The 26478-nt window shown below is 53.1% G+C and overlaps 1 protein-coding gene across 1 annotated transcript; it reads left to right on the top strand.

The window, feature by feature from the left end:
• On the top strand, window positions 1-26218 carry IGFBP2 (insulin like growth factor binding protein 2). Its single transcript, XM_002712467.5, has 4 exons — window positions 1-517; window positions 21638-21867; window positions 22957-23097; window positions 25724-26218. Exons 1-4 carry the CDS (start codon window positions 118-120, stop codon window positions 25874-25876), a joined length of 924 nt encoding a protein of 307 aa, XP_002712513.1. The 5' UTR covers window positions 1-117; the 3' UTR covers window positions 25877-26218.
• The last annotated feature ends 260 nt before the right edge of the window (window positions 26219-26478 follow it).

The raw sequence follows: 26478 nt of genomic DNA, 5'->3' as shown, positions 1-26478 counted from the left end.
GAAGCAGGCTTTTTAGGACCCGGCTGCGGCAGCCGGGGAGGAGATAGAAGCGGGCTTCCAGGACCGTGCCACCTGCCCGCCCGCTCGCTCGCCGCCGTCGCGATCCCCACCGCCAACATGCTGCCGAGACCGGGCGGCTCTGCACTGCCGCTGCTCCTACCGCCGCCACCGCTGCTGCTGCTGCTGCTGCTGTTGCTGGGCGCTGGCGGCGGCGGCTGCGGCCGCGGGGCGCGCGCCGAGGTGCTGTTCCGCTGCCCGCCCTGCACGCCCGAGCGCCTGGCCGCCTGCGGGCCCCCGCCGACCGAGCCCTGCGCCGAGCTCGTCCGGGAGCCGGGCTGCGGCTGCTGCTCGGTGTGCGCCCGGCTGGAGGGCGAGGCGTGCGGCGTCTACGCTCCGCGCTGCGCCCACGGGCTGCGCTGCTATCCCAACCCCGATACCGAGCTGCCGCTTCGGGCGCTGGTCCACGGCCAGGCCACTTGCCAAAAGTTGCAGGACGCCAGCCCCCAGCAGGTTGCAGGTAACGCGGACTGAGACGAGTAGGGAAACTTTGAGGGCAGCGGGACTGTTGGAAGCGGCGTGCGGCGGAACTCGGGACTGTTTCAGGGCGGGAAGAGAGGAGCCCTTCGCCAGATCTACAGGGAATTGTGTAGATCGTGCCCCCACAAGTCAGACCCGGGGTGGGGGGGGCGGACCGCAGTCAGAGCCTTGGCGGGGATCAATGGGCAGGGGAGAGGCTGCCCCGGGCGGAACGTACCCTGACTTCTGTCGCTGGGGAGGAGGTTGCTGGGCAGACGCGTGAGTAGGACCTTGACGCGTGTTTGGGGCGCAGCTTCAGTCCGCGGCCGCCGACCGAAGAGCCCTGGTGGGATCACTGCTGGGAGACAGACGCTGCTGCAGGTCCCGCGTGCGGAGGGGACACCGGCGTGAGACCCTGGAGCCCTGTGGAGGGACCCTTCCCCCTCCTGGGCTTGTGAAGCGGCGGAGAGAGGACGTGGTGCTTTGCAGCGAGAGTTACTTTTTACAGGGGACCAGAGGGCTCTTGCAACTCTGTTGGATGGAAACGTAAAGGGGTGGGGGTGTTTGAGCGGTGAGGAGGGAACCCCAGCAGCAGCGCCAGGGTAATTTAAGCAGATCCCAGTAAGGGGCAGTGGCGTGGTGCCGCGCGGTGCAGCATTTGGGCCCCAGTTCCGAGGGCGGGAGCAGCCAGGCTGGTTCTAGCGACGGCTCTGGCGTGAGTGCGGCTCCACCCCGCCCCCAGCCCTCCACCCCGCCTCCAGGGAGGCAGCCCTTCTCGGGGCGGGCGGGGTGGGGGGAGGATGGGGAACCTGGGGTTCTTTGTTAAGGGACTTTCTTCCCTCCCAAAAAGTTGTGTGGGGACACGACCAGGTCATTAGGAGCTCACTTTGCCTTCTCTTTTTCTTTCTTTTTATTTAATTACAAATCCTCCTGCCCCCGTGGCCTAGAGGAAGCTGTGATTCTTTTCTTTCCTCTGGGAGACAGCGGTGCGAGGCGTCCACTCGCCGCCGCCGTTGTTTAAAAAGCAAGCGAGCCTGACCAAGTTTTTCAATCTTAAAGAAAGGGGATCAAAAAAAGGAAAACCTTCTTGCTTTTTGCTTCCTTCCTGGAGTTTTTGCACCTCCTCCCCTTCCCCCCAAATGCTATTGTTTTTCCCCCTGTTCCCCTTGAGAATGCAATTAGGGGTCAGAGTTGAAGTCCATTTCTCAGGCACACTTTTGACCTTGAGTACCCAGTCATACGATAGAGCCCTGGGTTCCCTCCCCAGCCTGCATTAGAGTGGACCCCTCCTGCCTGCTTCTCTTAGGAAAACGGAGCCCCCTCGCCTTTCCCGTGGGGTGCCCGGCCCGGGCCCTGCCCACTTCCTCCTGCATCACCGCGGTCCAAGCTCCGTGGAGTTTCTGTGGCTTGTGCGCGAGTTCCAGCCGAACTCCAGCGAATGAAATCTTCCTCGGAGGGAGGACTTTTCACAGAGCCTCTGGGGTTGTGACTTTTTATAAAGTGTGGTGTGCGTTTTCTCCTTCGACGCTTTAGTGCTTTTTTCCACTCTGATTCAGCTCCCTCTGAGCCTGAAAACCAGCTCTCCCTGAAGCAGGTTAGAGTCTCTAGCAGGGACAATTGCTGGAGATTGTCCTCTTCCTGGAGCCTGAAAGGGGAGGAGGGGAAGGGGCAGCCCCAGGACAATGGGGCCAGTTCTTGGGGAGGCTGTCCCTCTGGATTTTCTGCCCAGTTCATGGGACTCCCTGCAGCCAGCTCGCCCCAGCTGCCACCTCAGCTGTCTCCTCCCCATGCCGGGACACCTTCCGCTCTTTTTGTGCTTCTGACGTGGAGGGGGCAGTAGGCAGCGGTGGGCATGTGGTGGGTGGCAGCTGAGTAGGTGTACTGGGGAGAAGGGACCAGCATCCATTGCCAGCTAGGAGCAGGGCTGGGGGAGAGGCACTATGGGAGAAGCCTGGGCTTTCCCCGGTGCAGGCAGGAGAGGGGGCAAGGCTGGGGCAGGCGCTGGATCTCTCTGGAGTGCTGGGGTCGGAGTTGGGGGTGGGGTGCCGACTGCAGAGTGCTGAGTTCCTCTAGGTGAAGTAGGCAGGCATACAGGCATCTCCCATCTCTTCTCCCCCCTCTGAAGAATGAGCCCCACCCCCCCCTGCATTCCTCTTAGAGCAGGTTGCTTTTGAGAATTTTAAACATACCCTCTCATTTCGAGGCAGCAAACCCCAGCAGTTCCGGCTTTGCTGTTAGCTCTTTTGTCTTTGTTCCCAGGATTCAGGGGCTGTGTTGCTGGCTTCCTGGGGATGGCAGGGATGTGGGGGTGGGGGTGGGCACAGCAGCCTGTAGCAGAGGGTAGCAGAAGTGGGTGACGGTGAGCCTGCATCCCTCGAGGGTGATGGGCTGGGACTTGTTGGTTCAGAGAAACTGAGAAGTCAGGCGGGGTGAGAGGGCAGGGGTGGAGAATCCTAGAAGCAAAATGGAAAGGGTTTTCTGAAGTCAGGGTGTGAAAAGTGTGCGGGTGCGTTCAGTGGTGGTGTGGATGCGGGTGCCTGGGAATGTCCGCGTGGGGGTGGGGTAGGGGTGGGCTTGGTTAGGGGGATCAGGCTTGGGCCAGGCCGGGCCCTTTCAGAATTCAGGCTGGGCTGGTTCCCTCAGCATCCCCCAGCCTCCTTCCCTGCCGGGCACAAAGCAGGGGATTATGTCGAGGGGCGGGGCCGCCCAAGTGGCCGTCTGGCCTGCTGCACTTATAAAGGTGCTATAGAAATGTGCATTCAAAGGCCCAGAGCGGACAGGCAGGCCGGCGGCTGGCCCTGGGGGCTCTGCATCTGCAGTTGCTGGGGAGGATAAGGGGGGACAGAGGCGAGCACTGATTTACAGTGGCTCAGCACAGCTCCAGAAAAGGGGCGAGAAAGCAACGGGACTTCTGGCTTGGAGCACTGCTTTGCATCTTGTCTTGCATAAATTTGCATACCGAGTTAAAAGTCGTAAAATAGGCTGAGGAATGAGTGGGACCCACTGTCACTGATGGCGAACACCACTACCTCCCGCCTCCCCCTGCCCTGGACAGAACTCGCTGAACTAGCTCAGCTCAGCAGCTCAGCTCTGCCTGAGTCACCACAGGGCCTTGGGGGGAGATGGGGCAGCTAAGGGCTGCTGTTCTGGGTCCTGCCTCAGGACAGGTGTGATTCCTCGATGGGAGGCGAGGCAGGGTGTGGCTCCCTGCACTCAGGCCTCACAGGTTTGCAACAGCAAGGCTCTCAGTGTTCCTGTCTGCAGCTTTGGGCTGCACTGCCCCTGTGGGCTTGGGTCAGAGGAAGCAGCAGAACTGGGGTCTCGGCCCAGAGTTTTCTTACCCACCTTCCACAGGTGTGACAGCTCCCTTTGTGTAGTCGCACTGACCCAATTCCTTTGATAGGATATTTGAGGGGAAAAAAAAATTCCATGTAACAGGGCTAAAGTATCTTAATGAAAAAAACAAAAACTGGGCTAAGGAATTTCTGATTTAGAGTGGGTGGAAAGAGCAATCCACCTGTTGTGAGTTGATGTGGGTCTATGCACGCACAGGTTCTTGGCCAAACTGGATGATTGAGTTTCCCGGCAGGCAAAGGGAGGAGTGGCTTACATGGCCCTTCCTGTTAGCTTGCGTGCACTGGATAAGGTAAGTATGTGCCTGGAAGGGCAGGTGTATACCTGGAGGTATTCGCATACCTGCCAGGGGGAAGGAAGAAGAGATACAACGTCCACCTTTGGTTGTTTTGTTTCTCCTCTTACATAATGCAGCAATGGATAAAACAAAACATGGGGGAAAAGCTTCCTTTTTTTTCTTTTCTTTTTTTTTTTTTTAAGGGACTCTGCATCCAGGGACTGCATCTGTTCCCAGTTCCTCTTCCCCTAGGCTACCTTCACACCTGGCCCACTGCCGGCCCATCTCCAACAGCTATGGGCTAAGTGGGTGGACAGGGCTCAAAAAAAATGGCATAGAAAATATACTGGCCACAGCCTTGCTCAGAGCTGCCGTGAGAAGGAGGCCATGTGAAAGACTAGAATGTTTGAAAGAACTCGGATCCTCGAATGGGCCTGCAGGGGCAGGGCTTGGAGGGCAGGGACTTGGGTGGGTACAAAGGTGGCAGTTTCTTCCCAGGGAGGTTAGTGCTAGTAGTGTTAGTGCTTCTGCCCAAACCGAAGCATAGCAGAGGGAGATGGCACTCCAGCTCACCCCGGAGCCTGTGATCTGGTTGGCAGATGTGAGGCCCCTTGGCTTCTCCATGCCATCTCTGGCCAGCGTGTTCACGAGATGACAGCAGCTGCCAGGAAATGGGCTGTCCTCTCCCCCCATCTCTCGGCCTTCAATCATGAAATGAATTGTGTGCCTGCTTTGTTTCCTGTCTTCCTTCATCCCTTCGTGGGGAGGGAGGTTTTCCCCTCCATCTTGCAGATGTGAACACGAGGACTCTGTTGCGGGGGGGGGTTTCCTGAGAAGCTAATCTCACCCCCTTCCCTTCTGTGTCCATGGCCAACAAGGTGTTGTGCTGTTGGCAAGCAAAAGCTCTGGACTTGGCCATAAGTTTGGTTCCTGGACACGTGCCCTGTGCTGGTGATGGGTGGGCCGTGGCACATCACTGCCAGACTCTGGTTCTGGGGACTCCCTGGACTCCCGCGAGAGGCCCAGTTCCTGGAGTTTGGAGATTTCAAGATGGTGAGTGACCCAGTGTGTTAGGGGAGACCAAAGGTCACAGGGCAGCCTCTGGAGAAGGGCTGCTGGGCAGCGGGAGATGGGGGAACAGTCTGGCCTTTGCTCTCGGGGTGACCCAGGTCCCAGTGCAGACCTGAGTGGGCAGCAAGGGCTTCCTCACACGCCAGGCTCCCTCTGGGTGAGACAGGGAAGATTTGCCTATTTCACCCTTTCCATGGCCTCTGTGTTAGCACAACTGTGGTACCATGAGGTTCCTGGCACATGCCAGGTTCTTGTTAGCTGCCTGAAACCAGGCCAAACTGGACGCATCGGCCCAGCCACTCATCTCAGGTATCCACAACATCCCGGCCTCCCGAGGCAAGACATGGATTCAGATGGAGCCTGTTTCCTATCTGTAAATCCGAAACTGCTAGTGCTGTCAGCTCCCTCCAGCCATGCCTGCACTGGAGAGATGAACAATTTACGTGGAAAGGCTGAGCCCTTGTCTTTTTGGCAGAGTCCCTTGGTTTCCATGTATTTTCCCAGGAGATGTCCCTGCCTCTCTGACTTAACCTTTGTGGTGCTGGAGTGAGGCTGGCGGTGGACAGCATCATGCAACTATACTTTCAATGCAATGTAAAACCCAGTTGGCAATAAGTAAATGGTTTGTGGTCAGCAGGCTTTTGGATTTTTTAAAAAGATTTATTTATTTATTTGAAAATCAGTGTTACACAGAGAGAGAAGAGGCAGAGAGGGGCAGGGGTCTTCCATCCACTGGTTCACTCCCCCAATTGGCTGCTACGGCCAGAGCTGTACAGATCTGAAGCCAGGAGCCAGGAGCTTCTTCCGGGTCTCCCACACTGGTTCAGGGGCCCAAGAACTTGGGCCATCTTCTGCTGCTTTCCCAGGCCATAGCAGAGAGCTGGATTGGAAGAGGAGCAGCTGGGCCTAGAACCAGTGCCCATATGGGAAGCTGGCACTGCATGTGGTTGCTTTACTTGCTATGCCACAGTAGCAGCCTGATTTTTTTTTTAAATGAATGAGATGGGCAAGGCCCTTTGGGATCCTCATATCCAGGGGCGACCATTCTTGGTACGGAGTTCACACCTCACTCTGTGGTGCCTAGGACAGGGTTGGGAGGGACTGTGGGAGAAGAGATGTCCCCAGAACTTGGACACCTGTTGTTCATGAGCTTGCTGTTCATGAGCAGGTGACAGAGGGCCCAGTCCTGCCTTCACCTGGTCAGCCAACCTAGAGGAGCCAACCTTCCAGCTGCCAGGGACCAGAAGACTGGAGAGGACCCTAGGCCACTTCTGGTGGGGAGGGGGTTTTCTGGATCATAGCCCCCCAGAGGGGATGTATTAGGCCCAGGCGTTGGAATCAAAGGGTCAGACGGCCCTGCCACTTAAATGTCTGTGGTGTGAGTACAAGGTTCTCTGCTGTTAAGTCCAGCAAGGACCCCATGAGGCCCATTCCCTGCTCCAGGAAAATGAGGGCTTCCAAGTCTGCCCCCTCCAAGCCTCGGATGCCAGAAAGTCGAACGTGATCCTGGCTGAGAACTCGGATGTTCTTTCCAAAATAGCGATGTTTTCTTACTACATCATCTCCAGCCTTGAGGTCACTTCCAAGTGGGGGAGTGGACTCCCAGCAGGAACGCTGGCTTGGGGGAGTATTTTCTGAGCAGGCGGGGCCTTCCTAACGCCTGATTGTATCCGTGGCACTCAGAGAAAGCCCTCTGAGTGGCAGCCTGTCCGTGTCCCGCGACCACAACAACAGTGTAAGGCGTCTCATGGGGGCGAGGTCCCGGGAGAGAAGAGAAAGTGACTGCTTAAATGATGGTGAAACATTCACGCATAGGGATGAAGCTCGATATTTGCCTCTGGGAATCAGGGTTGGAAGGTTCTCTTAGGCTCTCTGGGGACTTCATGGTGGGGAGAGGAAACCTGGAAAAGCCCACTCTACGGAGGTGTTGGTTTTCAGGTGGGATAGCGCCCCCATTCCCACTCTGTAAGGTATGGAGGAGATTGGTTCCTGGTGGGGAATGGACCCTTCCTCATGCCCTCTCCTCCTCCTTGGCTGTCCCCACCCCCACCCCGCTGGCCACTCCCGTTCCTTAGCAAAGGCGAGGGAGATCTGGCCTGGCTCAGCCCCTGGGTGTCAGTCAAGACCTTGCTCAGAAAGCTGGCTGCCCCGGAAAGAAATACAGAGTCAACTGCAGTCAGGAATTTTTTTCTCTTTTCTTTTTTGGGGGAGTGGAGCAGGGGCAACTTGGCAGCCCCTGGAGCCCTTCTGGCTGCCAGCCCCACATCTCTTCCTGGCTGGTGGGAGGCAGAGCAAGAGTGAGGACTGGGCAGAGGAGTTGGCTGGAGGGAGGCCCCGGGAGGTTTCTAATTAATGGACTGCTGTAGGTGTGTCCGCCTGTGTTCATTCAAGGAACTGGGCTCACCAAGCCAGGAAGTCGAGGAGGGGTGGGGTTCTGGGCCCCGGAAGGCCTTGGTAAGTTGGGGGTGGAGAGGCAAGAGGAATCTGCTGAGAAAATAGGATACATCCCAGCTGGAAGGATACAGGTTGGACAGTGGAACTGCGGAGAGTCCTTGGCAGTAAGCTAAGGGGGCTTCCATGACAGGTGAGTGATAAAATAACGGTCATTAAACTCGGGTTGTTCTAGACATCATCACCCAGTTCTAGCAAACTGTGTATTTTATTTAGTTTTTGTTCCCGCCCCCAGCTCTGTTTTACCCTTGGGGTTCTCCCCACTTGCCAGATGCAGTAGTCAAGGTGGGGTCAAGGCAAACCCTGCCTGGAATGGAGTCAGGGTCTCTCTTCCATCTACCCTGCATGTGCACAGACACAGCACACTGTAGACTGCTTCTTGGAAAAGCTCCTTTTCCCTAGGACGTAGTAATTACAGCATAACTTTGCAAAAATGTTCCTTTATGCAGCTCTCCAGGAAGTTTCTTTTAGATCTTTTGTCTTCAGTTTTGGCTGAAGGTGCCAAGTTGCCTTTGGAACTTTCTAAAGTGCCTGAGGCCAAGAAAAAAATGAAAATGGCAGTTCCCCTGTGCCCTGTACCCTGCCTCTGTGGCTGTCTGATAGTGCTGGGTAGTGTCTATAGCAACTGCAGCAGGAGGCAGTGTGCCAGGCAGGATGAAGGGGTGGGGCCAGCTGGCATATGACTGATGGCTTCCTTCCCTGGGAAGACGGGTGTCCTGTGGAGATGCAGAAGAAATGAAGCCCTGGAGGTGAATTCTGGTTGGGAGTCTTTCCTTGGGTGATGCCAGCTGACCAAATGCCACTGTGGTTGGTGACCAGCTGTGAAGCAGAACAACCTGGATCTGATTTTGGCTCTGCCGCAGACTACAAGCCTTTGACCTCAAACACTGTGGCTCTTGTGCCAGGTGTGGGAGGAGATAAGAAGTTATCAGTCTCACGTGGTTGCCATACACACCATGTAGCACAGAAAGTCAGATAATCAAGTGTGCGTTCTGACCCTTTTCTTTCTCTGCCTCTGCTGTTCACCAGAGAACAGGAGGATGGCAAATGCCTGGCTAGATGATTTCTGATTGGCCATCCTTTAGAGGGTGTGGCTTATTCAAGGGGGTGTGGCTTACCTGGGCAGCTGCTCTTTGCCATGGAAAGCCTTTGATGAGTCCAGAGTGTGGAGTCAATGGTTGATGGTTTTCCAGTGGGGCAGTCAAGGCCCTTGATGTCATTGTTCCTCACAGTGGTTCTACCAGCAATTGGATGGCCAACCACGGCCCATTTATGCTCCAGAAGTTAGTATTCTCACTTGAGGCTCCGTTTGCCATCTCTGGTTTGGTTTGCTGCCTCTTAAGCCAAGAAAGCATAGCCAGGGGAGGAGACGGATGTGATGCAGTGTTAGATCAGACAAAATCCGTGAACTTGTAGTTGAAGAAAGAGAAAAGCATGGTGACCTATTTAAAGACACTTATTTATATTCAGGACGCTTCTTGTGCTGGTTTGAGAGTGTGGCTGGCAATCTCGGGCATCTTTGCAGGCTTTAGATTTCTTTTTGCATCCTCTGGGTTCAGTTTTGTCAGGCCTGTAGTATCTGAGAGCAGTGCTATGGGATGAAGAGGCTGGCAGAAGGGGAGGGTAGTGGGAGAGAGAGAGGTTGGGAGGATTCCATCTTGTAACTCAGTGGGAGTTGGACTGTGGGTCCATGTCAGTGGAAATGCCTGGAGGGGAAGTAGTTTGAATATGGGTCCCTGGAGAGGCAAATGTCCTTCCTTTCCCAACTCATGCTACTCTTTGTTCACTGCTTTTCTTTATCCACACACTCCCACCCCACCCCACCCCTGGTTCTGCTATGTGGCAAGGAGGGAGGGAGGAAGGAGATAGGAAAAGCAAGATCAAGAATAAATGGAATCAAATTATGTAAGGCAATTGTTGAGATGATCCTTGGAGAGTCATCTCTTCTAACGTCTAAGCTTTGAGTACAGCCATATAAGAAAGAAGTTGCCCTAACACCTAAATCACACATACTCTGGTGCTGAACAGGGCAGAAAAGCGTTTGTAAAAGTTGAATGATGCCTAAGAGGAAGGCAAGTCCATGGAGGTGTTCATGCATCTCATGCAGACCAGTAGGTGACTCTTTAGCTTTCTGATCAAGGCTTCGATAAAGATTTTTTTAAAGATTTAATTTATTTATTTGAAAGTCAGAGTTACACAGAGAGAGAAGGGAGAGTCAGAGAGAACAAGAGAGGTCTTCCATCTGCTGGTTTACTCCCCCGTTGGCCGCAACGGCCGGAGCTATGCCAATCCGAAGCCAGGAGCCAGGAGCCTCCTCCAGGTCTCCCACGCAGGTGCAGGGGCTCAAGGACTCGGGCCATCTTCTACTGCTTTGGGAAATATCTTGATGTGGTCCTTTTATGGTGAATAAAGTCACAGAAGTAAGAGGGTCAACTTTGAGAGGTATCTGCCTCTCTGTTTAGTCTTGGAAAAAGTAAACGCAGGATCCTTCCCCAAAATGTTAATTGAGCACACAGACTGTCTCCCCTCCTGCCCTCTTTATTACAATTAAAAAAATATCTCTGGGAGTTTATGCCTTCAGGAAGCATCCATCCTACAGAAGAGGAAGAAAAAAACATGGACGTGGCTTTTTGCCAATGAATGGACACAGGGTGGGATGCCGTGAAGGATGCTGAGTTAAATTACCACCCAAGTGCTCGGCGTCCCCATGCCTCTTGCCGACTCAGTCAAGTAGATTTGGGTGCTTGGGGCCACACCATCTATTCTCCTTCTCCTTGGAAGGTTCTTCCTAAAATGTACCAGGGGAACTCTGTATAATTGGTCGATTGTTCCTTCTCACGAACCTCTTGGATGGCTTCTATTGTGGGTCTTTCCTGGGTTGGTTCAAGGCTGTTTCCGCTTTGGTCCTTGGCGAGACAGAACAGCTGTCTCTTTTCTACGGGGTCTGACTGGCCGTTGGGCACCTCTGCCATCCTGCACGCTCTGGGCTGCGCCAACATGAGCTTGTCCCTTGGCTTTTCATTCTGCCGCTGAGTCATCTAGATGCCTCCATCGTTCCCATTCTTGATTCTGTGACCCTCTTCCATTTTCTTTGAATCTTTCCTCTGACTCATTTCCTAGTTCTTCATGGCACAGAGCACTGGATGGGAGCCCATGGCCAGGCTCCAGCTGGTGAGTGGATGACCCTGTTAGCATTGCTTGGCCGAGCAAAGTGGCGGTGCAGTCTCCCATGCTGCTGTCATTTCGTCCTCTTCCTGCTAGTGGGGTTGCAGGAGCACTACCGTTCACTGAATGCATGCTTGACAAGGAAGGGGAGAGATAGATGGCATTAGAGGCTTTTTTTTTCTTAAGAAACTTTTTTTTTAATGTAGAAAAGAGGGTAAGTGTTTGACACAGTGGTTATGTGCTGTTTGGGATACCTACACTCCATATCATAGTGCCTAGATTTGAGTCCCAGCTCTGCTCCCAAGTCCAGCTTCTGGCTAATGTGCACTTGTGTATACTCTAGGAAGCAGCAGGTGATAGTTCAAGTAGTGGATCCCTGCCACCCATGTGGGAGATCTGGATTGAGTTCCTGGCTTGCGGCTTCTGCTGTTGTGGGCATTTGGGGAGTGAACCAGAGCCTAGGAGACCTCTGTCTGCTTCTCTACTTTTCAAAAAAATACAGAAAAGTGCTATGAATGGTATAATCACAGAAGTTATTGCCTAGAATTGTAAGTTGTTAGCATTTTGTCTGTTAGGATGCAGTACTTAGTGTTTATCTTAGCCAAAAAGATTTCTGTGCATAAATACGATGGATGACTAGTATGCATATATTTGCATATACTGAATACATCTCAGGTGTAGTTATATATTTAAGATGGTTGACCAGTGCTGTCCAAATTACCTGAAAGTCAATGGAAAATATACAAAGAAGTTTCACTTTTTTATTAACATTTTTGAGACCTACTCACATTTATTGCACAGATGGAAGGTATTCCTTTTAACTGTTGTATTTTATTCCATTGTATTATCCTACTGACTTTATTTACCCATACACTTATTGAAAGACTTTTGAAGTTGCTAATAGGTTTTTTTTTTTTTTTTTTTTTTTTTTTTTTTTTTTGCGACTGCAGAGAATGCTGTAGTGAACATTTCTGTGCGTGTGGCCTTGTGTGCATTTAAAGAGAAGTAAAACTGCTGGGTCAGGCACATTTCCATGGCCCTTTGTTCAGGTTTGCACTGAAATGCACACTGCAGTCACTCAGACCTTCAGCAGCAAGGTCACCTTGCCAGGTTCCCAGATGGCTGCCGTTGAAGCAGAGGAGAGACATGCGCAGCCGTGGGAAGGAGTGAGAAGTGATAGTGCTGTTTGCCATCTCGATAGCAGCTTCTCTGGCCCTTCAAGGACAGCATGGCTGCCAGAGCCCCAGAGGACCTGGGCTGAATTTGAGCATGTTTTTGTTTTCTCCAACTGTCTGCTTCAGCCCTGACCCTCCCCAGGCCTTTGTGATTCCAGGAATGACCTGGTGTTTATGAAGCAGCCCTTCGCAGAGTGCACAGGCAGGGAGGCTCTGAGTAGCTGTGCTGTTTCTGGCTCAGTCAGGGAGCCTGCGATGAGACAGTGGTGTGAGGGCATGCTCTAGAAATCTCCAGGAAGCCAAGCGGGGCCTCTTTGCATGCATCCCAGCATGCATCTGTGTCTGCTTGTGACCCCATGGATCAGTGGGTGGAAAGAGCTCATGGGGCTGGGTCTTTGCCAAGTGTGCGTGTGAGGTCATAGCTCTTAAGAAGAAGAGACTCTTTTCTCCTCTCACCAGGAAGGTCTTCGGGAAACCCAGTAGAAGAGAAATAGACTCACAGGCATGAAGGCCCTGGGAATGCCAGCGCTTGAGGGGCTTGTTTCGCAAGACTCATCTCTGGGACTGGGATCCAGGAATGTCGTTAGCAAGCACCTCAAGTTCAACACCCGGCTGCCAGCTCTCGAATGCCAGGGCTGGTGGTAAAGTCACGGTGGGAAGCTGGGTCCTCTGCCTTTCAGGCCCGTCTACCACCTTCGCACTGCTTGGCCAAGGCTGCAAAAGAAGCAGAGTCCCAACGCAAATTCCAGAAGAGTCAGGGTGGCTCGGCAGGGAGGGGATTCACTGGCTCCTTTTCCTGTTCTGTCCTCTCCTCCAGATTCCTTCACGGTGTGAGGGCGGGGGCAGGTGCCCACTGGGCTTCCCACTCCACTCGCTGAGCTCTACAGCACTCAGCTGGTGATGAGCCTGTGCAGCTGCAGGTGTGCAGGTGGTTCCTGGATGAGTAAGGTCGGTTCTTCCACTTGTGTTATCTTATAACCGGGGGGGACTTGTGGATCTGGAGCATCTAAGAGGGCTGTTTGTAGCCCTTCCCCCTACCACAGGGAGATTCAGAGAGGAGGGGCCACGCAGAGGAGAGGCTGGTCTCCGGCCCCCTGGAAGATTTTTCTCCCAGATTCGGGTGGCATCTGAGGGACAGCTGTCAGATTCTGCTTGGCTGGCTCTGTTGGGGGAAGTGGGGGAAGGAATGGGAAGAGAGACCTGGATGAAGCCGGGTGTTAGCTGGATCCCTGGGATAAGGGCATTGACTAAACGGGGTTGTTTCCTGGGCCATCCTATGCCTCGATGGGCATCTGTGTGAACTGTTCAGAATCCCAACCTGGGCCGTCCTCTGCCTCTGACCTTTGGAGGAAAACCAAAAAAAGGTGGAAGGTGAGGAAAGACATATAAACAGTGTCCTCACCAGAGAGATTAAGGTCCTTAGGTTAAACTTTAGCTAAAACAAACAAATAACAACAACAACAAATAGGACCCCTTTTCCCTCATCCTCCTTTCCTTTGTAACTTTGTGTAACTTTGTGTAAACAAAGTTAAAGCAATTGAAGCAAATCCATTCTTGCCCAAGCATTTCCATCCAGTGGCAGAGAGCCTTGATATTTAGCAACACAGAATTTATACAACCAACAAAATTAAGCTTCAGAGGAAATATGCAAAGAGTATTGCAGAACTCTAACTCATTTTTTCCATGGCTTTTGGCCATTCTGCAGATCAAATGTCATCCAGCCTTCCCCCTACATAGCCGCTCTCCCCATTCTAGAGATCACTCTCACATTTCTTTTGAAGCTTGGCTTTTGCCCATGATGGGAGTTTGATGACAATCATATCGTATCCTGTTTAAATAGGAGCCATTATTTAAGCAGGACTATTAGTCCCATTTTTCAGATTTGAGAATTTAGAACTCGGAATAAAGGATTTGGCCTGAAGTCATGGGTGAATTATAAGGCCAAGCTGGAATCCAGGGCTCTTGACTCCTGGCGTTCTTTGCCCATTCAGGCTTGTTAATGAATTCTCCACTGCTGTGGCTATTCAAGGAGCAGTTGTCTGTGGAAGGGGAGGAAGAGGAGAGTGGTTAGTATTTATTCTTCTGCCCAACACAGTCAAGGTTAAGTGCATTTTGGGAGGAATTAATCAAGAAGGTATGAGTTCTATGCCTAGCCAGGGTGCAACCAGGAAATCAGCTGGCCTTCATTTCTCTGGCCTGCAACTCAAAAGCAGTTCCCGTAGGGCCAGGACTGCTGCTGCCTGTTGAATCCACTGCAGACAGTGATGGGCTCAGGGCTGGATGAGGTCATCTTCATTGTGTCCTCAGCTCTTGCATTTCAAGGTAGCCGTGAGGTAGAAGGAGAAAGCTGGAAAAAGATTAGGATGTCTTTGGAATAAAGGAAAGGAGGAGACCTGCTGAGCTTTGAGGAAGATGTGTGATGGCTTTGGGGAAGGGTCACATCTCCTCACCAGGCCTGGATAAGGCCCAGCGCCACACAATGCCAGCAAGGAGGCGCAGGGGGTTGCTTTTAGCTTCTTGGGGCTTATTTTCCCAAGCATATGTTAAGGTCTCCTGCAGGTCGGGAGTCAAACCAGCTTCCCCATGGAGCCCTGAGGTCAGAACACTGTACTAGGAGAAAAAGAGGCTTCTGAGAGTGAGGACCTGTCGCACACAGGGTTTGGGTTCTTGAGAAGGGTTGTCGGCGCCATGATCAAGGGAAAAAAGGGCCTTGCCAAGGCTAAGTTTAAAAAACTGGTGCTTTAATGCCGGAGGTTGGCAGAGAGCCCCGAGTCTTGGGGGTCTTGGGGTGTCAGCTTCTGGCTGCTTTCCTTGGCTAGATTCGTAACGGTTGCTCAGGGAGCAATGGGGGGGACTCCCCTGTACCCATGATGGAGCACCTCTTATGACAACAAATAGGACATATTTGTCCCTGTAGATCAGATGGTAGCCCTCCAGGGCCTTAGGTGTGCCCATCTGTAAAATGGGACACCTGCCTTATCTACAACTCTCTAAGGTGGAAAGGTATGGCAATACCACTAAGGTAGGCACAGGAGTTCTCCCCTTTACTGAACAGCTCTGAGATTTTGTAAACCCCCCCCTCCCCACCCAGTTCTCTCTGGAAAAGCTTTACCTTCTGTATAAAATCACAAAATCCCCTGTTTCCGTGTTGACCCATTTTTCTTAGTTGCTATGTAGGGGAGACGAGTTAATGCTTAATCCCCAGGAGACGTCTCCGAGGTCCCTGCCAGTGACTTGGGTTGCTGAGAACACTTTTCTTATTGGGACCTCTGCACAGCATACAAAGGGGTTGCTTCATAAATATTATTGTGGAACTAACTCTCTCTTAGGCAGAAAAAAAAACGCAACTTGGTATTTTTGTTCAGAGGGCAAATTCCATCTCTAGCTGGAGTTCTGCATCTGGAATGCTCTCCTGCGGATAGCTCCCGCAGCCCGGAAGAGGACATATGGGAAGGACTTGGTGATGGGACGGTGCCCTTGTCCCAGTGAGGGTGGAGGCTGTGTGCGCGCTTCCCTGGTGGGGAGGAAGCACTAAACGGCCACCCCATGCGCTCCTGCCATGGGTCTGTATTCACGGTACGTGTGCCCAGCATCTCTTGGGTCCTCTTTGGAGGTGGATTCTCTTTGTCCTCTTAACACAAATGAGTCATGGAGGCAAGAGGGCTTAATTAACTTACCCAGGGCTTCACAGCAAAGTGGTAAAGATGGGGTTGGCTCTCAGGCAGTGAGACTTTGGAGTCTGAATTCTCAAACTTCTTTTGCTGGGAATAGTGACAGGGACGGAGGCTTTTCTCAGTCTGCCAACCATTGGGATCTTTCCCTTCCCTGGGCTTCTACTTCGAGGTGTGTAGCTCAGAGCTGGCTGCAAGACTTGGGTCCTGAAGCTGGTCACAGAGACAGAAATGACCGCTCTACTACCTTTAAAAACAGCATGGGGCTGGCGCTGTGGCATAGTAGGTTAAAGCCGCTGCCTGCAGTGCTGGCATCCTATATGAACTCTGGTTCGAGTCCTGGCTGCTCCACTTCTGATCCATCTCTCTGCTATGACCTAGGAAAGCCTAGAAGATGGCCCAAGTGCTTGGGCCCTGCACCTGCGTGGGAGACCCGGAAGAAACTCCTGGCTCCTGGCTTCAAATTGGTCCAGCCCAGGCCATTGCAGCCATTTGGGCAGTGAACCAGCAGATGAAAGACCTTTCTTGCTCTCTCTCTCTCACTTTGTCTGTAACTCTACCTTTCAAATAAATCAATAAATAAAATGTTTTTTTTTTTTTAAACAAAACAAATAAAAACAGCGTGTGCCAGCTAAGCAGGCCTGTGGATTTCCTCATCTTATTGGCAGGCTCATTGGTAGTTGTGAGATCAATAAAGGAATGGAATGAAACATACCCTTGAATCCAGGTGGCCTCCGTGAGGGTGGACAAATGGACCTGCACCTGGGAGAGGTCAGGGCCATCTCTGGACGGGAAGCCAACTCTATCCTCCCCTAGGAAAACTGCCCAGTGTGGGCCCTGCCTTCTGGGACCTGGAGCCAGTTTCATATATGACATTTCATGGGCCCTTCTTCCATCAAACTATGTTAAAGTCATTTTACAGCTGGTTTTATAAATGCAAATATATGAATATTTTGTTATCTTTTTGATCTAACAGCTTGATTTTTTAAAATTTTTAAAATTAACTGATTTTTGAAAGACATAAAGGCAAAGGAAGAGAGAGAAAGAGAGAGAGCTCTCATGTACTGATCCACTCCCCAAATGCCCACAATGGCTAGAATTGGGCTGGGCTGAAGCTGGGAGGCCAGAACTCAGTCCTGGTCCCCCATGTGGCTGGCAGACACCCAGCCACTTGAGCCATCACCTGCTGCCTCCCAGGGTCCACATCAGAAGGAAGCCGGAACTTGAAAGCAGTCACTTCAGGGTGGGACGCTGGCTTCCCGGGTGGCGTCTTAACTGCTACAATAAATGCCTGTCCCTTTTCTATGATTCTAAAGGAGATTCAAACAATGTGTAAGCTCTGGGCACTGTCCCTGCTGTTCCTTTTGGGCAAGTTGACCCTGGCTGGCATCTTCAGCACAAATGCCCCCCCTCTTTCTTCAAATGTGTCTGCAGAGATGCTGGAGGGCCTTTCTCAGAGCAGGAGAGGAGGGCTGACCTCTTGGACTCTTCGCAGGGCTGCTGCTTTGGCCACCGTCTGTGGCACACGTGCCCACTGGGCTTAGGAAAGAAGGGGCAGAGGTTGAAAGTCCTTTGAGCTGCCTTGGGCAGACCCCGGGGGCCCTCTTGGCTGTGGGGTGGAAGGTGGTGGAGAGGTCTTAGACATGGCGAGGGGTGTTACAGTTAGGTCTGCTCTGCATGGGGGTGGGAGTCATTTCAACAATGAGCTGGGAGCTGCTAGGTCCAGGCCTTTGCATAAGGCCTGACTTAAGAACAGTGGTTCTCATCTCAGGGTGGTTTGGCCTCCCAGATGCCACTGGGCAATGCAGGAAGGCAGTTTTCGCCCTGTTTGGGAGGGTGCCTCTGACACACAGTGGCTGGAGGCCAGGGGTGCTGCTCAGCTTCCTACAATGGCCAGCACTGGTCTGGATGTTAGAAGTGCAGAGGTTGGGAGACCTTGACTTTGGAGAATGTTCCAGACCCTGGGTTTCGATGAGTGTGGCCTTCCCAGAAGCTCCAGCATAGGACTACACGTGAGTCACCTTTCACTCCTTAAACCAGAGAACCTGTGATGACAGCCATGGTGGAGAGCAGCTGTCTTAACCCAAGCCTTGGGGCAGGCAGGCAAGCCTCCTCCCTGAAGGGCAGAGTCAGGTGAGCCTCTGAGTGTTACAGGCTCCAACCCACGGAGTGGAAGCTTCTGGAAGTGCTGTAGGTGAGCGTGCTGTGCCAGCAGGACCCCAGGGACCTTGCCTTTTTCTAATTATTTTGTGAACCCTGGAAGTGGCACGGAGGTCTCCAGATGGTTTTCCTGCTGCTGTGGTCAGGGAGAAGCAGAGGGGAAGCCAGGGGCTCGCTCAAGTCCAAAGGGCTTGGGGGAAGGCAAGTTAGAGGCTCCCATTTTGTCTCTCTCATTTGGCTTCCAGGTGGCTGGGAAGGTGGAAGGAAAGACCTTCTGTGGCCCCAAGCAACTGGGAAGGAAGGGACTTTATTTATTCGAAAGACAGAGAGATAGAGATAGAGAGAGGGGGAGATCTTCTATCTACTGATTCACTCTCCAAATGCCTGCAATGGCCAGGGCTGGTTCAGGCTGAAACCAGGAGCTGGAACTCAGTCTGGATCCCCCACACAGGGGGCAGGGCCCCAACCACTTGAGCCATCCCTTGCTGTCTCCCAGAGCCAGCATCAGCAGGAAGCTGGATTCAGAAGCAGACCTGGGGCTCAAACCAGGCATTCCAGGATGGGAGGCAGGTGCCCCAAGCAGCATCTTAACCGCCCTGCCAAATGCTCACCACAGGAAAGGACTTATAGCCACCTGTTCTCCTGTGCTCCCAGTGTCGGCAGGGAGGGTGGGGTAGGGAGCTTGAAACGTCTCACTCGGGTCTACGTGTGGAGAAGCCTATGCAGCAATGGCAACAGGACTGAGAAGGGCTGCGCCTGCCTCTGCTGGGCAGCACCTGCAGGAGGCGTCGAAGTTCAGTTTTAAGGAGGTGGGTGGTTGCTGGCATTGGACCCCTTGGGTCTGTTTTGCAGGTTCATCCACCTCGGAGCTTCCCAGGCCTTTTCCCTTCTGCCTCTGCCCTGTACCTCCAGTGTCTCTGTAGAGGTCACAGGCTGACTGCACAGGTGGTCCCGGTTGCACGATGGTGACCTTGTGCAGACGTAGCATATGGAGGAAATCTGCATGGCAATATAGGGCGATTCGGTGTCCTCTTCTGGGCCCCTGGTAGGCAGCTGAGCAGGGAATGCTGCACCCTTCTCCTGGGGCCCCTGGATCTGCACGCTTCCGGCCTCAGTGAGTGGCGGGGGGGAGGGCGGGGGGCAGATGTGTGAGGAGGGTTTGGCACTGTGGCTGGGTCTGATTAGATGTGGTAGAACAGGTCTCCTGCCCAGCCCAGAGGCAAACTCTAAATCTTCCTGCCCCTGCCCCTGCAGGACTAGAACTTAATCTGCTCTTGCTTCATTTACTGTAAAACCCAGGCTGCTTAGCACCCTCGGGGGAATAGTTGTTGTAGAAAGAAGAATTTCCCAGATTTCAGAAGATTTCTGCATTTCATAAATGGCTCAAGTTTGGTTTTTCTGAAGTTTAATAATTTCAGGTAGAAAAAAATTTCATGCTGGATACTTGGCGTTTTAACCCCACGCTGCACCGAGATCCCAAGGTCACCATCATCAATACAGTTCTTTTTAAATTTTTTTTTAATTTTATTTATTTATTTTTTTGACAGGCAGAGTGGACAGTGAGAGAGAGAGAGACAGAGAGAAAGGTCTTCCTTTTTGCTGTTGGTTCACCCTCCAATGGCTGCTGCGGCCGGTGTATCGCGCTGATCTGAAGCCAGGAGCCAGGTGTTTTTCCTGGTCTCCCATGGGGTGCAGGGCCCAAGCACTTGGGCCATCCTCCACTGCACTCCCAGGCCATAGCAGAGAGCTGTCCTGGAAGAGGGGCAACCGGGACAGAATCCGGCACCCCGACCTGGACTAGAACCCGGTGTGCCGGCGCCGCAAGGCGGAGGATTAACCTATTGAGCCACAGCGCCGTCCATCAATACAGTTCTTGTTTGGGGCTGTGCCATGGTGGCGGTGCTCAGGGCACATGGACCGTGGATGGGTGCAGAGTTGTTTGCTGAGTAGGAAATGGCCCCAGAGTCCCCGTGTCTGCTTGTTTTAGTGTCTTCTTTCCTCTCTGCCCTTTCACACTTCTTGTCACTGTCCCTGTGCACTCCTTCTTGCTCTTTTCATCTTCTTGATTTGATCATGCAGTGGCCTTGGATGCCAGAAACCTGGCTGGAGCAATACTTTGGGGAACTGTCAGGGTTCTTCAGGCATCTTTCAACTTCCAAATGCTCACAGACTTGTTTCCCTTTGGTCCGGTTCCACGTGGCCGAGGTTGCAGATCCCTGAGGCCACTGAAGTCAGGTGGACACAGAATTTCTGGGTTCCTAGTCACATGTACCTACAGCCTACTCCGAATGGTTCTATGCACAGAGAACTCTTAAGTCTAACAGCTCGCAGTTAGGAAGCAGAGGCTCAGAGAAGTTATGTGCAGGGAAACACGACTGAGAGAGAAAGGGACAGAGCTGAGGTTTAACTTCAGTGCTCTGCGAAGACCCCGAGCTGGGCTCTGAAGCAAGGCTGCTGTGGCTACTGAGAGCTCACCAGGTGTCAGGCCCAGGGCGAGGGGTGTGGCACACCTGTTGGATGCTGCTGGCTGCCAGGAAATGCACTGGTCAGAAGATATTGCTGTAGCACCAGTCCCCGGTGCTGTACCTGGCATGGAAGTAATGCTTTCTTCCTTAGCGGTGTATGAACCCCACACAATTCACAACAACCCAGAGAGGGTGTCATAGCTCCTGTCGCACAGGTAAAGGCTGGGCCTTTCCACCTTCTCAGTACCCTGGAGTGTGACCATGGGAGCCCACCACGCTGGGTCTGAATTCCTATGGGACCACCAAGTAACCTCGAATGCTTGTGTAGAAATAGTTTAATGGAACAGGCATTTTAGCCGATTAAGTTAGGGTGCTTGCATCCTTGGTAGCTGGATTTGATACCTGACTCTGGCTGCCTGTTGGTGTGGACCCTGGGAGGGGTGGGCTGGGAGTCTAGGACTCTCTCTGCTCTGCTGTGTCTCCCAGAGGCCAAGGCAGCACTGTTTGATTCCAGAGCTCCCTGGGACTCATCTCCTCGGTTACAGCTCTACCGTGATTCTGTTCCTTTCCCCCTTGATGAAGCTTCGTACCCTGTGTTAAGCTGAAACGATCAAGTGCAGGCAGTTGTAGTTCCCGTCTCCAGGGCTCCGTGTGATAGGGTTGGGGCAGAACTCACAGACGAACTTGGAAGCAAGTAAGAGTCCAAGAGGTGGTACCCTGGCACCCAGGAACAAAGCACTGTGGGAACTCTGCTGTGGGGAAGATTGGCAAGTGAAGAGAGACAGCAGGGGAGAGCTGGAGACGGTGGGGTCTGGGTGACCTTGTGGCTTCCTGCCTCTCACTCCCTCACCTGACTTGTGGTAGCCCAGTGATTTCTGGGGAATGAGTTTTTAAAAACTCACCTAATCTGCACCTTTCATACCAAAAGTGATGAAGAACTTGAACTGAGGGTTAGTGCTCGATGGAGCCCTAGACAGGACTTAATCCCATTCCTTGTTAGGAGCCTCACCAGGTGCATTCAGCCTGTAGGCCTTGTAGGATGGGGGCAGAATGACAGGATGGAAGCACCCTTGTCACTTTTCTGGAGCTCAAGTCCTGGATCCATTACCTGGCAGATCGGTGACCTCGTCAAGTAATTGGCCTCTGTGAGCTAAGAGCACCTCCCTAAGAGGTACTGGGGAGCTGAAGTTGATAATCCACGTGCATTCCTGAGTGTGGGTCTGGGTGGGTGGGCATTGCCATCTTGGGCATTGGTAGGGCTCCAGGGGGTCCTTGGAGAGCCCACGCCCCTGGGGAGCCAGACCTGGAGCTCTTCCTCTCTTGTCTCTGCAGACAACGCCGATGACCACTCTGAAGGCACCCTGGTAGAGAACAACGTGGACGGGACCATGAATGTGTTGGGAGTTGGGGTTGGTGTGGGCCGGAAGGCCCTCAAGACGGGCATGAAGGAGCTGGCCGTGTTCCGAGAGAAGATTGCTGAGCAACACCGGCAACTGGGCAAAGGTGGCAAGCACCACCTCGGTCTGGAGGAGCCCAAGAAGCTGTGGCCGCTGTCTGCTAGGGTCAGTGGGGTCTTGCTCCGTTGGGGTGGGTGGGCATGACAAGGGAGTGTCGTGGAAGCCAGAGGACATCCCCGTGAGAGTGGCTTCCTGTGTCACCTCGACAAAGCCCTCTTCTTTCTAGTGCTGGCATATTCAGTGGCCTTTGGGCCTGTCAGTATGTCTGGCTGTGAAATGGACTAGATATACGGTTGACGGAAGCTCCCTCCTTCTTTTTTTATTTTTTTATTATTATTATTATTTTTTTTTTGACAGGCAGAGTGGACTGTGAGAGAGAGAGAGAGAGAGAGACAGAGAGAAAGGTCTTCCTTTGCCGTTGGTTCACCCTCCAATGGCCGCTGTGGCCGGCGCGCTGTGGCCAGCGCACCGTGCTGATCCGAAGGCAGGAGCCAGGTGCTTCTCCTGGTCTCCCATGGGGTGCAGGACCCAAGCACTTGGGCCATCCTCCACTGCACTCCCTGGCCACAGCAGAGAGCTGGCCTGGAAGAGGGGCAACCGGGACAGAATCCGGCGCCCCGACCTGGACTAGAACCCGGTGTGCCGGCGCCGCAAGGCGGAGGATTAGCCTAGTGAGCTGCGGCGCCGGCCACTCCTTTCTTCTAACACCTACACATTTCTGTCTGTACTTAGGACATAGGTGGACAGCATGCATCCTGGGGAACCTGCTGGAACTTGCTCACTCTTGTTGTGATGTGCTGCCCTCACTGAGCTGCCCATTTCCTTTCTCCTGCTCAACTCTGCTTTCTTGAGCCTTGGGTTTAGGGAAGGGAAGGGAGCTTTGGGCCATGGTTGTCTGTAGGTACCCTGGAGACAACCACCTGCATTCAGTATTCGCCCATGCCGAGCCCATTTTGGCCCATCAAGGCCACCATCACAAACCAAGAATTGAAATCATCCATGTTCCTTTCTTTAGGGGGTAGGTTGAGCAAGGATTGGCCATGATAGGGAGGTCACTGGGCTTTGTGTCCCTGCTCCCAGCTGTGTGGCCATGGGAAAGTCTCTTTCCTTACCTCTCTTTTCTTACCTGGGCTGCATCCAGGCCAGGCTGAGTGGGCCCCTCGTTCTCACTTCCCACATGCTCTGTGCCCGCAGACCCTCTGCCAGCAGGAATTGGACCAAGTTCTAGAGCGGATCTCCACCATGCGCCTTCCTGATGATCGGGGCCCCCTGGAGAATCTCTACGCCTTGCAGATCCCCAACTGTGACAAGCACGGCCTGTACAACCTCAAACAGGTGAGTGTGGCTGCCAGCCCCAGGCCTCGCCCACCTGTGATCCTCCCAGAGCTAAGTGGGAGACTCAGAGGCTGCTGTAACCACAGGTGTGGTGGTGACAGGGAGGGTGGGGCACCCCTCCCTGGCCTCAGGTGGGTCAGAGGCTGACTCTGCTTACCCAGCCACCTGTGAGCAGTGCCGGCAGGTTTGGAGGAGAGCAACTTGTACTGAGCATTGACAGCTAGCAGAGCTGATTCGTGGGCTCAGCCCCAGAGACTGCCCTTTGACAGGTGGAATAGGGACCAGGAGCTTGCATTTCCAACAGCTCCCAGGCGATGAGATGCTGATGGTCCATGGACCACACTCCAGAATCACGGATTTCAGCCATTTACCAAGTAGCCTCTCTAGTTTCCTTTTTCTTTCTTCTTTTACTTTTTAAAGTGATTTATTTTTTTTGGGGCGAGAGAGACATTCTTCTATCTGCTGGCTCACTCTCCAAATGCTCACATGGGGCTGTATGAAGCTGGAGCCAGGAGCCAAGAGTGCAATTCAGGCCTCCTATGTAGGATGCAGGGACCCAGTACTTGAGCCATCACCACTTCCTCCCAGGGCCATATCAGCAGGAAGCTGGGGCCCAGAATGGAACTCCAACATGGGATACCAGTAAGTCAAACGCCTGCTCCTGGTTTTCAGATTACTTCAGGCAAGAGAAAGAAGGATGGAGATATGACATTGAAAACATACCTAAAAAAGAGACTAGTGGGCTGGCTTTGGTGTAGCTGGTAAAGCATCCACCTGCAATACCCACCATTTTTCATGTGGGTACCAGTTTGAGACCCAGTTCCTCCATATCTGATCCAGCTGCCTGTCTCTCCCCATCTCTTGGGAACTCTGACTTTCAAATTGAATAAGGTAAAAAAAAAAAAATGAGACTAGAACAAGATCGTAAGCTCCTTAGAGATAGTTAGCAAGTTGAGTTAGAGCACCCGGGAGCTCCCCTTCCTACCCGTCTCCTTTCTGCCCATGTGCATATGTTAGTGAGCAGTGTGTACGTGCAGGAGCTTAGCCACATGGACTTGGTAATGGTTACAAATCCCTCTGTTGTCCTTTTGCTCAGCTCATCTCCAGCTGCCTCCACCTCACCATCCGTGATCCCAGGAGAAGAGTCTGGGCATTTGGTGTAAGGCAGAGAAGGCGTGGGAGGCAGAAAGGGAGAGCCAGGATGCTCTGTGGCTGACATCCCGATTTCAAGCAGCTTCTCGGCCCTGGCTGCATCCTGGGATCTTCGGGGAGCTCACAGCCATGCAGACGATAGGGTCTTACCCCCAGGGATTTGGGTTGCATGGGACTGGGGTGCTTTGTGGGTGTCCAAATGTTCAAAGGCTGCCTTGTGGATCCTAACAGGCAGAGAGCATTGTTTTAAAGGGTGCACGGATGGTGGAGCCAGGAGAGGAGGCTCAGGGCTCTGCCAATCCCTTGGGGGTCGCACTTCCCCACCTGCACCACATAGGCATCTTACCCTTTTAAGTATTAGTCCAGCTTTGAAAGCTGTTCATTTGTCCCCACACCTTCCAGACGCAAGCCAACCGTTTGGAGCTCAGGAAACATAATATTGTCTCCTAATGAAAGACAGGTTGCCTGCTGCACAGGTGGGGGCCAAAGTGATTTGCAGGAGTTAACCAGATAGCTTGCGGATAAAAACAGAGACCCTGAAACGGGAATGTCTGGGTTTGCGGCTTGGCTCTGCCTCTCACTGAGTGGTGTTGGTGAGTTCCTAACCAATCTGTAAAAGCAGGGCCAATAATGGTACCTAAGTCACCAGGTGATTGAGAGGCTTGCGTGAATACACTCATGTGTGTGAGATAGAAGCTGCCTGGGCAGTGTGAGCCCCGCTTATGCAGTGCCTGGTGCATCTTGGCTTTTGTTCTAGAGACTTCCCAGCTTACGTGACATCTAAACTCCGGGATACTGGGTCCCCCATGGGTGGGGCCCATTGATAGGGGTGGAGGCAGATTCTTCTTACCTTGGAGCGTCCTCTACAGCCCTGTTGATCTGGAGTGATACCAGGGCCAGCGGCATCAGCATCATTCTGTTGGGGCTTGTTAGCCAAGCAGAGTCCCAGGCCCATGCTAGAGAGGAATCAGCATTTCATTTATTTATTTTTTAAGATTAATTTATTTATTTGAGAGGCAGAATTAAGAGAGAGAGAGAGAGAGAGAGGGAGAGACAGAGAGAGGTCTTCCATCTGTTGGTTCACTCCTCAAATAGCCACAATGGCAGGAGTTGGGTGGATCCAAAGCCAGGAGCCAGGAGTTTCTTCTGAGTCTCCCACATGGGTTCAGGGACCCAAGGACTTGGGCTGTCTTTTGCTGCTTTTCCCAGGTGCATTAGCAGGGAGCTGGATCAGAAGTGGAGCAGCTGGGACTCAAACTGGCTCCCACATGTGTTGCCAGCCCTGCAGGCGGAGGCTTAACCCATTGGCCACAGAGCTGGCCCTGCATCAGCATTTTAAGAGGAGTCCTGGGTGCACATTGAGATTTGCCTCCTGCAGTTCCACTCAGCCCTGGGCTGGGCTGATTCGAGGAAGGAGAGCTGGGACCTGCATGTGAGGCCTGTCTTCCACCGTCTCCTCTTCTCTCTTCCACAGTGCAAGATGTCTCTGAACGGGCAGCGTGGCGAGTGCTGGTGTGTGAACCCCAACACTGGGAAGGTGATCGAGGGAGCCCCCACCATCCGTGGAGACCCCCAGTGCCATCTCTTCTACAGTGATCAAGAGGAGGCTCCCGTGGTGGATGCCTAGCGGATGCAGCAATGCACAGCCAGCCGGTGCCTGGCACCCTCTTCCCCCACCCTCTCTCCAAACCCCGGCAGACAGCAGAGAGGGCCTGGGTGGTGGGAGTGGAGGATTTTCCAGAAGCTTTGACACGTGTATTTATATTTGGAAAGAGACCAGCACCGCGCTCGGCACTCCCCCTGCCCCCTCCCCTGCTGGAGATGCCTACACCCTCCCCTCTCGCTTCCCCCTGGGGAGGAAGCGGGGTGTGGTTGAGGGAGCTGGGGTACAGGTTTGGGAGGAGGGAAAGAAATTTTTATTTTTGAACCCCTGTGTCTCTTTTGCTTAAGATTAAAGAGGAAAATTCAAGCATGTGTCTCTTGCCTGAGTCCTTGGGGCCACCGTAGGGGATGCACTCCAGAGGGCTCCTGAGCCTCCTTCTTGGACTCCTGGGAAAGTGGGGAAGATGCATCTCGGCTCCCCATTCGTGATAGAGGGAGAAGAATTTTCTCAGTCCAGACCCGTCCCCAGGAATCTGGCCTTTCCCTGCTTGGGCTCCCGGGGCCAGCGGCCAGGGCGGGGTGGGCTCCTGGCCCCTGAAATGAAGAGAAGCTGTCCTGCTCTGGTCA

This window comes from Oryctolagus cuniculus, chromosome 3 (assembly GCF_964237555.1).
Source record: "Oryctolagus cuniculus chromosome 3, mOryCun1.1, whole genome shotgun sequence".
In the NCBI taxonomy this organism is placed as follows: Eukaryota; Metazoa; Chordata; class Mammalia; order Lagomorpha; family Leporidae; genus Oryctolagus; species Oryctolagus cuniculus.
This window is presented reverse-complemented; position numbering and strand designations above follow the sequence as displayed.